We start from the raw sequence: 13069 nt of genomic DNA, 5'->3' as shown, positions 1-13069 counted from the left end.
TTTTTTTTGGGGGGGACCTCAGACCATCGGCTCATCGGCTCCTCAGCGGATGTTTGAGACAAAGAAAGCTGCGGGAGAAGAGCGGGAAAATGATTTTTTTTCCTTCTTCTTCTTTCTTTCTAAACGTGAAAAAGAGTCACGGGCTCAGTATTTACCGCAGCCTCCTATAGTGAGCTTGTTAGTCCCCTTTAGAGCTGTGGGGTGGAGGAGTCCATTGCTTGCAAACATCTGCAGGCATCCTTCCACAACCCCGCAGAGCCGTATTATAACCCATTACCTCCATCTCTGACAGAAACACACACATTTGAGCAACAATTACACACACCCACCCTCTCGTATCCCTCTTTCTGACTTGTTTCCACGCCTTTTACCGTGTTGCAGTTTAAGAGATGCGAAATCGCTGACAACACCAAGTGTTTGCATGTAATAGGCTGCAGGCAAACAAATGTAATTATTTCATGGAAAATTTTAACACTGAACCGTGAACACTCATCGTCTTTTCCAAAGATATGACATCAGGAGAAATATACAGGATAAAAGGAGAGAGCAGCTCTGGTGTCTGAGGGTAAGCAGCCATAGAGTAGGTCACCTGTTCCTATACGTTCTCCGGATGATGCAAAGGGCTAAATGAAAAAAAAAATATAAAAATCCTTCTGTAATTTATTTGTTCGTGGCCTTTCAGTTCGACGGGATGAAATATTGTAAATGCGGCCAATGATCATGGCAACAGAATTCAGTGCGAAGACGAGAAAGGGAAAGTAGAAAGTGGAGATATCAGGTGATGGGTTTTATTGTTTCAAAAAGGGACATTGGGAGGGGGATGGATAATCAGAAACCAGAGCTATCATCAAATAACAGCAGCCCCAAGAAGGCTTTTTTCTTTCCACCCTTCTTTGATTCGGCTGCAGCGTAGGCCCAATTTCACAGGCCACCGTGTGGCTGAATGGGGAGAAATTGGCAAAAAAAATGTGAAATCGATCGCTAAGATTGCAGCTGTACTTTTATTTGTCTCTTCTTCTGTCATTTTACAGCGTTACGCAGCGTTAGAGCACATTTCAAGCCCACACAGTCCTGATGATGGAACTCCAGAAAAAAAAAAGGTGGTACTTTCAGGTTCGAAGCAAGCTTTTTGCTGCATGTTGAAATGATAGATGGATAATCTGAATCTAAACCGAAAGCCGACTGCGGATGGGTTTTGATTGTATGCTTGTATACACATTTGGATATGCATTTTGTTCAGACTTTTAGCAAAACAAGAACTTTGAAAATATTGTTGCACTGCCAGAGAAAAGTTTCCCAATCAGCATAAACATCAAACCTTAAATCATATATTAGTTCTGTTCTTTTTCCGGGGTTTTGAATAGTTACACGTCACACAGTTTTCCAATTGGGCATCTGCAGATAACAGGAAGATCCCAAATTGTGAAGGAACAATTCAGGAACTATCATTATTATCCTGAATGAGAAACTTCTGGAATGTCAGAATGAACTAATGATGAAATACTCCAAGACCAGCATCTTTTCCACACTGACTTAAAACTGTTGCTGCTAATATAGACAAGCCATTTGCCTCTAGAGGAAAGAAACTCAGCCTCAAGGTTGCATTTTCAGTCCACTGGGAATGGCTCAAATCATCCTAAAAAGTCCAAAATCAATATTGTCACCTTCCTAAAATAAAGGCCTATGTAATTTTTTTTTACATTTTTGCCAATTTGAAAAATATGTTTTTTTTTTTTTTCCATTATATTCAAAGTTGACAATATACCTCCAGTGTAATGGAACTATATTGACACTTTCCATTATTTTACGGAGTTGGCAATGTATTACTCGTACCAGTGATGAGTACAGGTGCATTTCTCACTAGTATTATACGCATTTTCTAATTAGACACAAATGCTGTACCTGCATGTCCTGGCAGGTGTATAAGAATTATGTGCAAACAAAAACGGTACTGTAAAATATAGATGTTTAATTGATATTTACTTGCGGAAACGACGAAATTAGTTAGAAACGTTTCATGATTTAAAATTCAGATTATTTATTCATTCATTGATTTGTACTTTTCTGACATGTCACACAAGTTTAATTGTCATTTTGTATTTATTTTAAATAATGAAAAGAAACCATATTTCTTTGGTCTCCACTTGGGAGGGGATCAACACCGGTCCTGTCTTCACCACCCACCAGCATGGGAACTTTCCCAAGCAATCTGCAGAACCTTTTTCATCAGCAGTGTCTTCATATCAGCCTGCATTGAGTTACGATGGTAACCGACCGCCATAGAGGTCCGTAGCCGCTTGCGGTTTCATTTCAATTATTCGACCGGGCATCTCAGGATTCTGGATAAAACTTGAAAAAGCCAGCGCGGTGAAACTACCACTAGAGTTTGAGTGTTGCTTGTTACATACAGCTATAAATACTTAATATTCAATGGACGCAGTCGGCGATGTGTTTGAACAATGCCATTGTCAGACAGGTCTTTGTAATTCCCCTACAAACCTATTAATGAATGAATTCTAATTACAAGCAAAAAGTGATTAAATAACAGTGCCTCAGCACCCGAGGATTACACCGCAATCAAAGTGTTCAATAAACAGCAATTAGTCCATTTCTCTTGACAGCCGGTGGTTTGCAGGTGTTGCCGCATGAATGTGAAATGACCCACTGCAGCAAAGTCCCAACTCAGACAGACAATTCAAATAGTGATGAATTATCATCTCCCTCTGCCCCCAGGAGCGTAGGATTGTTCCTGCAGTCTGCGTGGGAAGGAGAGCCCGAAGTACGCAATCTAGATAATAGCATTAATTTTTAATGCAGCGATCCAGTCTAACTTTGTTTGTAGATGGAGAAACTCTGACTAAAGTTCAGATACAATAATTATGATCCTGAATAAGAAACTTCTTTCTCAAGTTCTGTCAGAATTGACAGAACGTCTCTTATGTTTTGTTTTTTCAGAACGAATTGCTGGAGTGGTGACCTGCTCAGGGTGCACACCACCTCTTGTCCTGCCGTGGATAGACAACAGTACACAATGTGCAGGATGAATGAATGAATGTGTCTGTAAACAGGATTTAAACAGGTTTGGGTTGAACCAGAAACATGTTAAAACAAAAGATATTATATTTACCCACAAACAGTTGTGGGAATTTGCAAAGCAGACAAATTTAGGATTTATGCTTTCATTGTCGTGAAAAGCTAAGCAAGCAGATAGGATGCTTGCTTATGACCCACAGGGGAAAACCAAACAAAGTCTCTCCACTGAACACTTTTTCCAGAAACACTTTTTGACCCAGAATTGTGAAACAACTGGAAACTTAGATTAAAGGTAAGGGGTGATTAAAGATGACTCAACTTCCTGATGTGGTCAAGCAGTGAGTAAACAGTCAGACCACCAAGACTAACATAGCTGCTGTTTGTGAACAGGTTAGAACATAAAAAAATACAAATAAAGAAATAAAAACTCTTTTCTTTTTGCAACAGTATTTCTTTTTTGTGTCCACTGTCGGTATAAAACATAATGGACATCCTCGGATCTCACCAAATGATTCTGCTGCGGTTTGTTCATGCCACGGCCATGTTGGTTGACTTTGTTATGTAAAATCCAACTTTTTAAGTCTGAAATTCAAACTGGGTTGAAGTCCAAGTCCTGTCTGATCTTCCTGCTTCTGACGATGTCAGGGACAAAGTGTTTAGCTAATATTTCCCACTCCCACTTACAGATTTCAAGAGGAAGATGTATTGCATTATTCCATTTGGTGCTCGGAACGTTTTTATCTGACAGGTGTACGACACACAAAACGTAAAAATAAAATAATATATTGTTTGCATCAAATCACCCTGTGAATTCCCCAACTAAATCATGAATTAAGCAGGCATACAAAACCCCATCATGTGATGTTGCAATTGATCTTTTTTTTTCTTTTTAAAAGACTTGAATCATTTTTTTATTTCAGTCATGATTGCTTATTAAGTGCAGAACTCTCAAAATTGAGCAAACTACACACTTCTCCTCTTTTCCTGTCCCTATTTCTTTACATTTGCTCCTTTCTGGTTTTAAAGGGACATGTGTAAACAATCTATTGACTCGTGGCTATTTAATTTTAAAACTATTCTAAACCAGAGCAATTAGCAGCAATTTAAGGTGCAAAGTTTTTTGCTCTTACTTTGCTCGCACCTGTTAATGAGCATCAGCTCTGATTTGTAGCCTCCTGCGTTAATTCCACCCCATTGACAAACGTTGCCACCCACTATTAACTTTTCTCCCCTTTGTACCAGACAAACACGATCTGATTGGCCGTCGCGCCGGAGCCCGTCTTGTGATTGGCCGCTTCTTTTTTCCGTTGCTGGTATGTAAACTCCCTGACGTTTCTCGGTCTGCTCTGAGACAGACTGGGGAGAATGGCTGCCAGTGGAGGTTAGCAAAGTCTTCATTGTTTTCTCCTCTGACCACGTTGAAATAACGCTTTTGAAAGCCACAGCGTGTGTGTTTAGCAACTAACGGAGCACGGCCTGTCGGGCGAGTTAAATGTCGTGGCACGCTGCGTACTCGTCGGAGGAAGTCATGCCTCTTTATCACCACTCCAAACAGTTGTTTGTCGTTAGCCAGGCTAAGTTGCTAACGTTAGCCGTGCGGCTAACTTTCGGCCGGTTAGCTCGCTACACACAGCTGATTGTGTAAACACTTGTTTGTGACAAGAGGCTGACGCTAGACAAATGCCATTCATTAATGATATCAACGCAGTCATTTGGGTGATGTCGTGTTATGTAGCTTTATAGTTTTAAACTATGTGTACGCAGCTACTAAAAACACTTTTTGCCCCTTGTAGCTCGCAGTTTTGTGTCAAAAGAATGCTTGCTAACATTAGCTCTCTGCCTATGTGCCGCTGAAAGTTGGGCTTCCACGTCTTCCAACCGAAATGGCAGTATAGCTAATTAATTATAACGAACATATTGCGCTACTCTGTACCAATTTTAAGTACTTTGGTACTCTTGGAGTTTGTCCTTACTCCTTTTTCCCCCCACCCCGCTACTGAAACAGACGTCGGGCATTCGACGTGTTAGCAAGTTAGCTACCACCTGGCGAGACAGTAGTTTCTATTCAGCCATTGCCAGCCTTTGTCCTGTCAAGACGAAGTTGGTATTGCTTCACGCGAGGTATGTGTTGAAAAGTGCTTCTTCAAGTCTCTCCAAGACGGCAAAGCTGCGGATTAGACGCCGTGAGGCCAGTCGTGCAGCTCTGACACTTGTAATGATAGTCATGTTGTAATTTAAGGTTCCTATTTTTAGGGAAACGCCACAGAATTAACTTGGTTATAAACTTGTACATTAAGCAGGTGTCCCGATTTAATCCTCGACCCGGAGTTGGAAACCAAACCTAAAATGAGTTTTAGAACCCACATTAGCCTTTAAAACGACTTGCAGTCCACTGACACTACAGCCAGAGCTTCATTGTTTCTCCTTATTGGTATCTGACTCAAATGTCGGAAGGAACTCAGACCCCTCATGCTTTTTAGATATGTATGTAAAAAATAATAACTTTATGTATCCCTTTGTGTCTTAGCTAGAAATTGGGAAACATTTAGGTGTATAAATTTGTGAAGTTAAGGTCAACTAGTAGGAAGTACCCCCCCCCCTCCCCCAAAAAAGAAAAATACTGGAAAGGAATTGTGCTGAGAGTTGAAACATGGTGTTTTTAATCATTTCCACCCAGTCATTAAGCAACTACCTACATAGTTTGTATTTTTATTGCAGTGAGATATTAATCAGGGGTAATGAATGGTACTTCCAATACCTTATCGGGCCGCATTTCTTTGTGAACAGAACAGTCTCAAAATGGCCAAATGTGTCTCACTTGTACGCAAAATAAGTTTCTGTAGGCCAGCTGACGAGCAGGGTTTAGCACAGTGTTTCTCAGTTCAGGCATGTGTTGGGTGTTCACCCTTCTGCCACACACCTGGATTGAATCTGTGGGTGATTAACAGGCTTCTGCAGGACTTGACTGCAAAAGAGATCGTGGAATCATTTGGGTCAGCTGTTCTGAAATACAGACTCATGTGAAACATGCAGAGCCCGGGGGGCCTGAGAACTGGAATTGAGAAGCAGTGGTTTATTAAGATGTAGATGAGATATGATGTATTGCTCTTAACTTTCAGTGACGTTTTAATATTAAGGCTATTGGAACGTGACTTTGGTTTCAAAACTACATCGATTTTTGGTATCTTTTAATTCAAACTCGTGGTATATCTTGACACCTAAACCCGACCCTTGCTGAAACGCGAGTATACAGACTTATGCAGCATGTTTAATCTTATTATGCATTCCCATATTCTTAAATGGAGATTATATATTCTCAGACTTGGGCATTTTAATCTAAAAAAAAAAAAGCCCTAAACATTTCTGATCTCGGTTAAATTATTCAATTTTCTGTTTCAGGTGTGGAAATATAAATTCAGCTAAGATATCTCAAAGATTTTCTAAGACATAGTGGAGTGAGGGGAAGAAAGGAGATGCCATTGAAACGGTGTTATAAATTTCCCCATTTTTTTTTTCATGGCATTTTTTGTCATGATTTGTTGAGAATTGGCCTTAATTTCTAATCTGGAAAGGTTTAATTTCTAGCATAACTTGTCACAGTTCCGAGTCAATTGCCCAGGTGTTTTGTTTTTTTAGTTGTCTGTTATTTCAAAAGGTGAAATAATTTTTTCTCTCCTTGCATCATTCTTTAGAGGTAGGCAAGCTGTTACAAGTACAAAATGGGACACCTCCAGCCACCAACTACAACGGGGTAGATGCTGTCCACGCCTGCAACATCCTTCAGCAGCTCAAAGTTTTGTACGATGAAGCACAACTCACAGATATTGTCGTAGAAGTGGACCACGGCAAGACTTTCTCATGCCACCGGAATGTTCTTGCAGCCATCAGCCCATACTTTAGGTTAAATGATTTGACATAAATACTTTTCAGTTGTTTGAACAATGCTAGACATGAATTAGTACAGTTGATTTCATGGGTTTCTTTTTTTGTCTCATCTTTAGGTCCATGTTCACCAGTGGCCTTACGGAGAGCAGCCAGCGTGAAGTCAGGATTGTGGGTGTGGAATCTGAATCCATGCATCTCGTCCTTGACTATGCCTACACCTCCAGAGTCGTGCTCTCAGAGTCCAACGTCCAGGCTCTGTTCACGGCAGCCAGCATTTTCCAGATCCCTCCTTTGCAGGATCAGTGTGCCCAGTTTATGATCAGCCGACTTGACCCTCAAAACTGTATAGGCGTCTTCATGTTCGCAGATGCATATGGACATCAAGAGTTAAGGGAACGGTCACAGGATTACATTCGCAAGAAGGTCAGTTGAACAATTTAGGATAATTTAATGGGGCCCTGTTATGCAAAGTTAACTTTTTGCATGTTTTTATACACTTCCATATGGGTCTCAACTGCTGTTAAAAATAACCCAAGCATTGGGGGCGAGGGGAGAAATAACCCATCAAGCTGTTTTTAATTCTGTTGTCTGTAGAATGAGCCACTTCAAAAGCTCAATTGAGTCAATTCAGTCACTGTGCCTTCACTTAGCAACCCAAGCGGTGCTCCAGCATGTTTGATCAGCTGGTTTTACTGCTTCAAAAGCCAACTATTTTGTTGCTGTTTTACTATTCAGAACAGTTTTCTGCATTCTTGTTGGTTGTGTTGGAGGCTCTACTACTGCTTTTCAAAGATGTGCAGTTGTATAATTGTGCATTTATTTGCAGTCATTTTTACATGTGAATTAAGATTAGATAAGATAACATGGAAACATGGATAACATGGAAAGCAGCAGCAGCAGCTCATTTGAATTTAAAGTGACAAGAGGGCCTGAAGCAGCTCCTTCTGAAAGTAGTTCAAAATAGGCAGAGCTGACCAAACTAAAATCTAAGACTACTTTTGTGCAAGAAATGCAATTAACATATTTTGTCAAGAAAAACATGTATGTTTTCTTGACCTGTTCAGGGAACCATAATAGACTGCCTTGGGGACGTAACATCACCTTTGTCCTGTAAAAGTCCTACTTTGCAATCAGTGTGTTTGTGTGCAGGCCTAAACTTTGCATCTTTTGTGGTAGTTCCTGTGTGTTTCAAGGGAGCAAGAATTTCTCCAGATGACCAAGGAGCAGCTGGTCAGTATTCTAAACAGCGATGACCTAAATGTGGAGAAGGAAGAGCACGTCTACGAGAGCATCGTCCGCTGGCTAGAGCATGACCGACCTGGCCGTGAAGCCAACCTTGCAGAGGTGTTTTCCCAGTGCATCCGTCTGCCATTGCTGGATGAAGCCTTTTTCAGTCGGATACCCGCGCCTTTTGCCTGCGCCCTGACGCTCTCAAAAGACCCTGCTGAAGCAAAAGCTCGTCTCACCGCCACAAACGGCTGTCCACAGCGTCTGGGTATGACGGCCTCTGAGATGGTGATCTGCTTCGACGCGGCCCATAAACACTCAGGTAAGAAGCAGACGGTGCCTTGCCTGGACACGGCCACCGGACGGGTGTTCAAGCTCTGCAAGCCACCCAACGATCTCAGAGAGGTTGGCATCTTGGTGTCACCGGAGAACGACATCTACATCGCTGGCGGCTACCGACCGAGCAACAGTGAGGTTTGCATCGACCATCGAGCGGAGAGTGATTTCTGGCAATATGAGCACGCAGGAAACCGATGGCTTCCTCGCGCTCCTCTGCTGAGAGCGAGGATAGGATGCAGACTCGTGCATTGTTGCGGGAAACTTTACGCTCTAGGAGGCCGAGTTTACGAAGGGGACGGACGGAACGCGTTAAAGTCAGTGGAGTGTTACGATACCAGAGACAACTGTTGGATGGCAGTCAGTCCAATGCCAGTTGCTATGGAGTTTCACAGTGCAGTGGAATATAAAGACCGGATCTACGTCCTCCAAGGTGAGTTTATACTCTTAAAGAAAAGTCTTGTGTTCATCACTTATAATTAAAATCTTTTAAAATCCTTTTCAGGTGAATGTTTCTTCTGCTACGACCCCCGTAAGGACTATTGGAGCCATCTAGCACCAATGAGCATCCCTCGGAGTCAAGGTCTGGCTGCCTTGTATAAGAACTGCATCTACTACATTGCTGGAATTTGTAGGAACCACCAACGCACCTTTACATTGGAGGTCTATGACATAGAGAGCAACACATGGAGCCGAAAGAGAAATCTGCCCTTTGACCAAGCCACGAGCCCGTATATCAAGGCCATGCTGCTGCAGGGAACGCTGCACCTGTTCGTACGTGCCACGCAGGTCATGGTGGAGGAGCATGTGTTTCGCACCAGCCGCAAGAACTCCCTTTACCAGTACGACGACGAGGCAGACAAGTGGACCAAAGTCTATGAAACCCCCGACCGTCTTTGGGATTTAGGTCGCCATTTTGAATGTGTGGTGGCCAAACTTTACCCACAGTGTCTACAGAAAGTGCTTTGAGCTAAACAATGAACTTATCAAGCGGCGTGGGGGAAGTGGTGTCGGTTCTGCCTGCCTTGTGCCTGGAGTTACCTTGGGTTTTACACCATGCAGATTTTGTTTTTGTTTTTCTGTTAAGTCTTAAGTTGTTCAAACTTTGGTTTAACGTGATCAAAATGGGGGTGGGCTGAAAGATTGCAGTATTTTTTTTTCTTTTCTAGACAGCACCAACTACACACACTGAAGCATGTTTAACAAAACCCTACAACAAATCATAAGTGCAATTATCCTATTTTCACTTGTTGAGCCATGTTTGTCTGTTTTGTTTGAGATTAAAAGTTATTGATTATGTTTGGCATACTAATGAGGGTGTTTGGATGATAAAATGCTGTCTGCAGATGAGGATTCTAAGTGTCACCATAAAGTGAAAATATCTATATATAAATAACTATATAAGCTCCAAATTCATACGGGTAAGGAGAGTACCATAGCTCATTACTTGGTTGCTAACTCGGAGGCTTGTTTGTGTGTGCGTGGGTTTTTTGTTTTTGTTTTTGGGTTTTTTTGTCCATCCTTCTCCAGCTTATTTTTAAATTGGTTGTGAAGTGTGCTTGTGATTTCAATTATCCTAGTGTTTTAAAATGCAGAAGCATGACAGTTTTAGGTATGGGCCTTTATGGAAATTCTAAATTTAAAAGTAATGACTAAGAATTTATTCAAAGTGGATAAAACTTTTCCTACCACTTCAGAAATGCATTATATTCACTATTAGTCAGTTATATAAATACCATATGTTGACAGTCAGGTTTAGATGCATTAAAACAATAAGTGCCCATTTTGCAGTAGTTCACAACTTTTGTGCAAATAAAAATTTTTGTAATTCAGCTGTTCAAATAACACAGGCTAGTCAGGCTATCTGCTCTGGAAAGTTTTAAAACGCATTTTTAGTATCAGTTTTCTGTCTGACAAGGCAACAGCCCCCCACAATACGCTTGAAATCTTTTCTATTCAATGTTTCAGCTAAAATAGACTGGAGTTCAGCAATTCTTACCTTGATACATTTCGGTGCAACACACCAAAGCGTGTTAAAGGTGCCAGTTGATGTGCATTCTGTATTGAAGGGCACCAAGGTGTTCCCCTTTACAGTGCTGAGTGGCACTCCTTTCATTTCACATTGTTTTTTTTGTAATGGAAAATCTCAAATGGATCAATGTGTCTTTTGGTTAAGCAGTAGGAAAAATCAGAATCCTTGTTCCAACCAGCCGAATGGTGGTGCAGCGCAACAGGTGGGAGAAGAGTCAACGCTGCGTATATCTGTATGAAACTGGAACTTGTCAGACATCTTGTTGAAAAAGACGTTCACCTGAATGAGATCTTCCATAAAACGTTCAAGATCCTTGAATCCTTGGTTGTTCAAAACCTTGGCGTTCCAATAACCGGCCCATGCCTAGATTGTTTTATTACCCCATATTCCTCCACAAGCATCAGCATATAAAACCACATTGTATGGAACTAGAACTTTTGTTTCTTTTTTTGGATACCAATCGAATGCGGCTCGCGCTTTCATTTGTTTTTTCGAGTTGGCATCCGTTGTGTGTCATATGCAAATATATTTTAACTTAAGTGAAGTCTTAGAGTATTCACTCTCCACATTGGAGATATAAGGACGGAGTCAAATCTTTGTGCTAACACTAAGCGGCAAATTCCGACCAACTAACAGGTTTACCTCAGATTCATCGGACGTGGAGAAAAGGGACGTCTTCAGGCCGTTCTGTCACGACAGAACAGCCGTGTAAAAAGCTCTGCTTGGGATTCGGATGTTCGATTGGCTTTCGGCCTCGCGTTGTTGTAATTTTCTAAAAGGTTGACGAAACGCCATTAAAGGAAAAACAAACAAAAAAAAGCATTCAAGGTCTTGTGATAGTCGTGGACGTTGAAACTAATTTTGTGGTAGCAATAAATCAATGAACTGTGATTAGGCTTTATTATCTTGTATTACCTTAGTGCATTAATGTTTTTGTTTGCTTGTCTTTGCTTGTTTGTGGGAGGGGTAATGGTCGTACTCGTACCAGTAGTTGTTGGCGGTTCCATGGGTGCAGACTTGGACTGATGTGTAATTTGGTGCAGATTATGTGTGACGCCAATGTGCCTGTGGCTTAAAAAAATAAATAAATAAAAGGGGGGGGTCCGAAGGGTGGGGGGCATCCAAATCCACGCCACGCTGTTTGTTAACGTTTGTCCTCATGAAGAACATTTGAAATGTCAGCTCAGCATTGCACTGAATTACTATTCACTTGGGTTGTCCTTAACTGCAAACTTTACGATGCACCCTCAAACGAGACCTACGCAAGGGTTTGGAGTTTGTTCTAACAGCCATGTTTTTATTTCTTCTATTCTTTGTTGTAGTTTTTTTTTCCATGCCATCACTCGGGCACAAACTGTTGGTGCTGCTTTTTTAGACAATCTTGTGTAAAAAGAAAGAAAACAACAAAAAAACCCACAATCGACTTGTCCTCCCTGTCAAAGTGATTATTATTATTTTTTTTCCAGTGCTCAGTTTTCTCATGCAGGTTGTCATGTCATTGAAGCACTGCACGCGTTTGATTTTTGTTTTGTTGTTTGTTTTGACATCACCAGACAAGAGTGCCCCTCTATTTTCTAAAAACGTGTCGGTAAATATATAGATATATAGCAATCAACAAGAAGGTTTACATGGAAACGAATCTTTTAATGAGTCACATCCAGCCAGGACTCTGAGGACATATTTACTTCTCTGAGAGAAGGCCCGCTGTTCGAAAGACATTGAGCTGATTTTGATCACACTGCTTGGACAAGAACCTCCAAAAGACTCTGCTTCACAAGCGATCCGTGCGGACCGGGCCTCTCCAACGCGGCCCCAACACGGCCACTCGGGAACCAGGAACGGAGAACTCTCAGGATTTCTACTGATAACACAGTACTGTATTTAATTTTGATTTAATTTTGGTTTGTGATGTGTAATATACTGTACTATAGGTTTGCTGTACTTGCACAGTTTTCTAAACTTATATTCAGTTTCTTTTATAACTTGGGGGAAAAAACAAAAAAACAACAAAAAATAGATGTGATTTTCTTTTTCTCGTCTCAAGTGGCTGTTTTATTATTTTCTCTCCTTATGTGATTATCTAATTTGTTATTGTAGTGTAATCCTCTTACCAGAGAGAAAAAAATGAGAAAAGATTGCTCAATTAGATTTATTTTGCCCAGCCCTGTAGTACATTAGCTTTTGTAACATCTCGCCACATCTTTTGATTATTTTTAACACCAGTCTTGCCACAACAACAAGCTAAAACAAACTGCTTTCTATGTCATAAGAAGCTTGTTCAGATCAGCTATACTGTATTGTTCATTGGTGCTATTCCATTGTTTTCATTTCTTCTCCTGACTTTTACTTTTAAAATGTTTTGTTTCTTTTTCTTCGGGTTTCAGGTTATAGTGGTTGTTGAGCTCAACTGTGAACTTCACATTGCACATAATGAAAAATAATAATAAAAAAACAATAAGAATAATAACTAAGATTGAAGTTGATTTGTTTTACACTTGACGCAAGAGTCTAGACAGTAACCCTGAGCGGCTCCACGCGGGTCCCGCAGCAGCAGTG

The 13069-nt window shown here is 41.0% G+C and overlaps 1 protein-coding gene across 1 annotated transcript; it reads left to right on the top strand.

Moving 5' to 3' along the window:
* The first annotated feature begins 4368 nt into the window (after positions 1-4368).
* On the top strand, positions 4369-12980 carry kbtbd8 (kelch repeat and BTB (POZ) domain containing 8). The gene is made up of 5 exons (XM_055027340.1): positions 4369-4414; positions 6726-6933; positions 7035-7341; positions 8095-8914; positions 8987-12980. The coding sequence occupies exons 1-5, from the start codon at positions 4399-4401 to the stop codon at positions 9448-9450; spliced, it is 1815 nt and encodes a 604-aa protein (XP_054883315.1). The 5' UTR covers positions 4369-4398; the 3' UTR covers positions 9451-12980.
* The last annotated feature ends 89 nt before the right edge of the window (positions 12981-13069 follow it).

This window comes from Poeciliopsis prolifica, unplaced genomic scaffold, assembly GCF_027474105.1.
Source record: "Poeciliopsis prolifica strain line A6 unplaced genomic scaffold, Auburn_PproV2 SCAFFOLD003, whole genome shotgun sequence".
NCBI lineage: Eukaryota > Metazoa > Chordata > Actinopteri > Cyprinodontiformes > Poeciliidae > Poeciliopsis > Poeciliopsis prolifica.
This window is presented reverse-complemented; position numbering and strand designations above follow the sequence as displayed.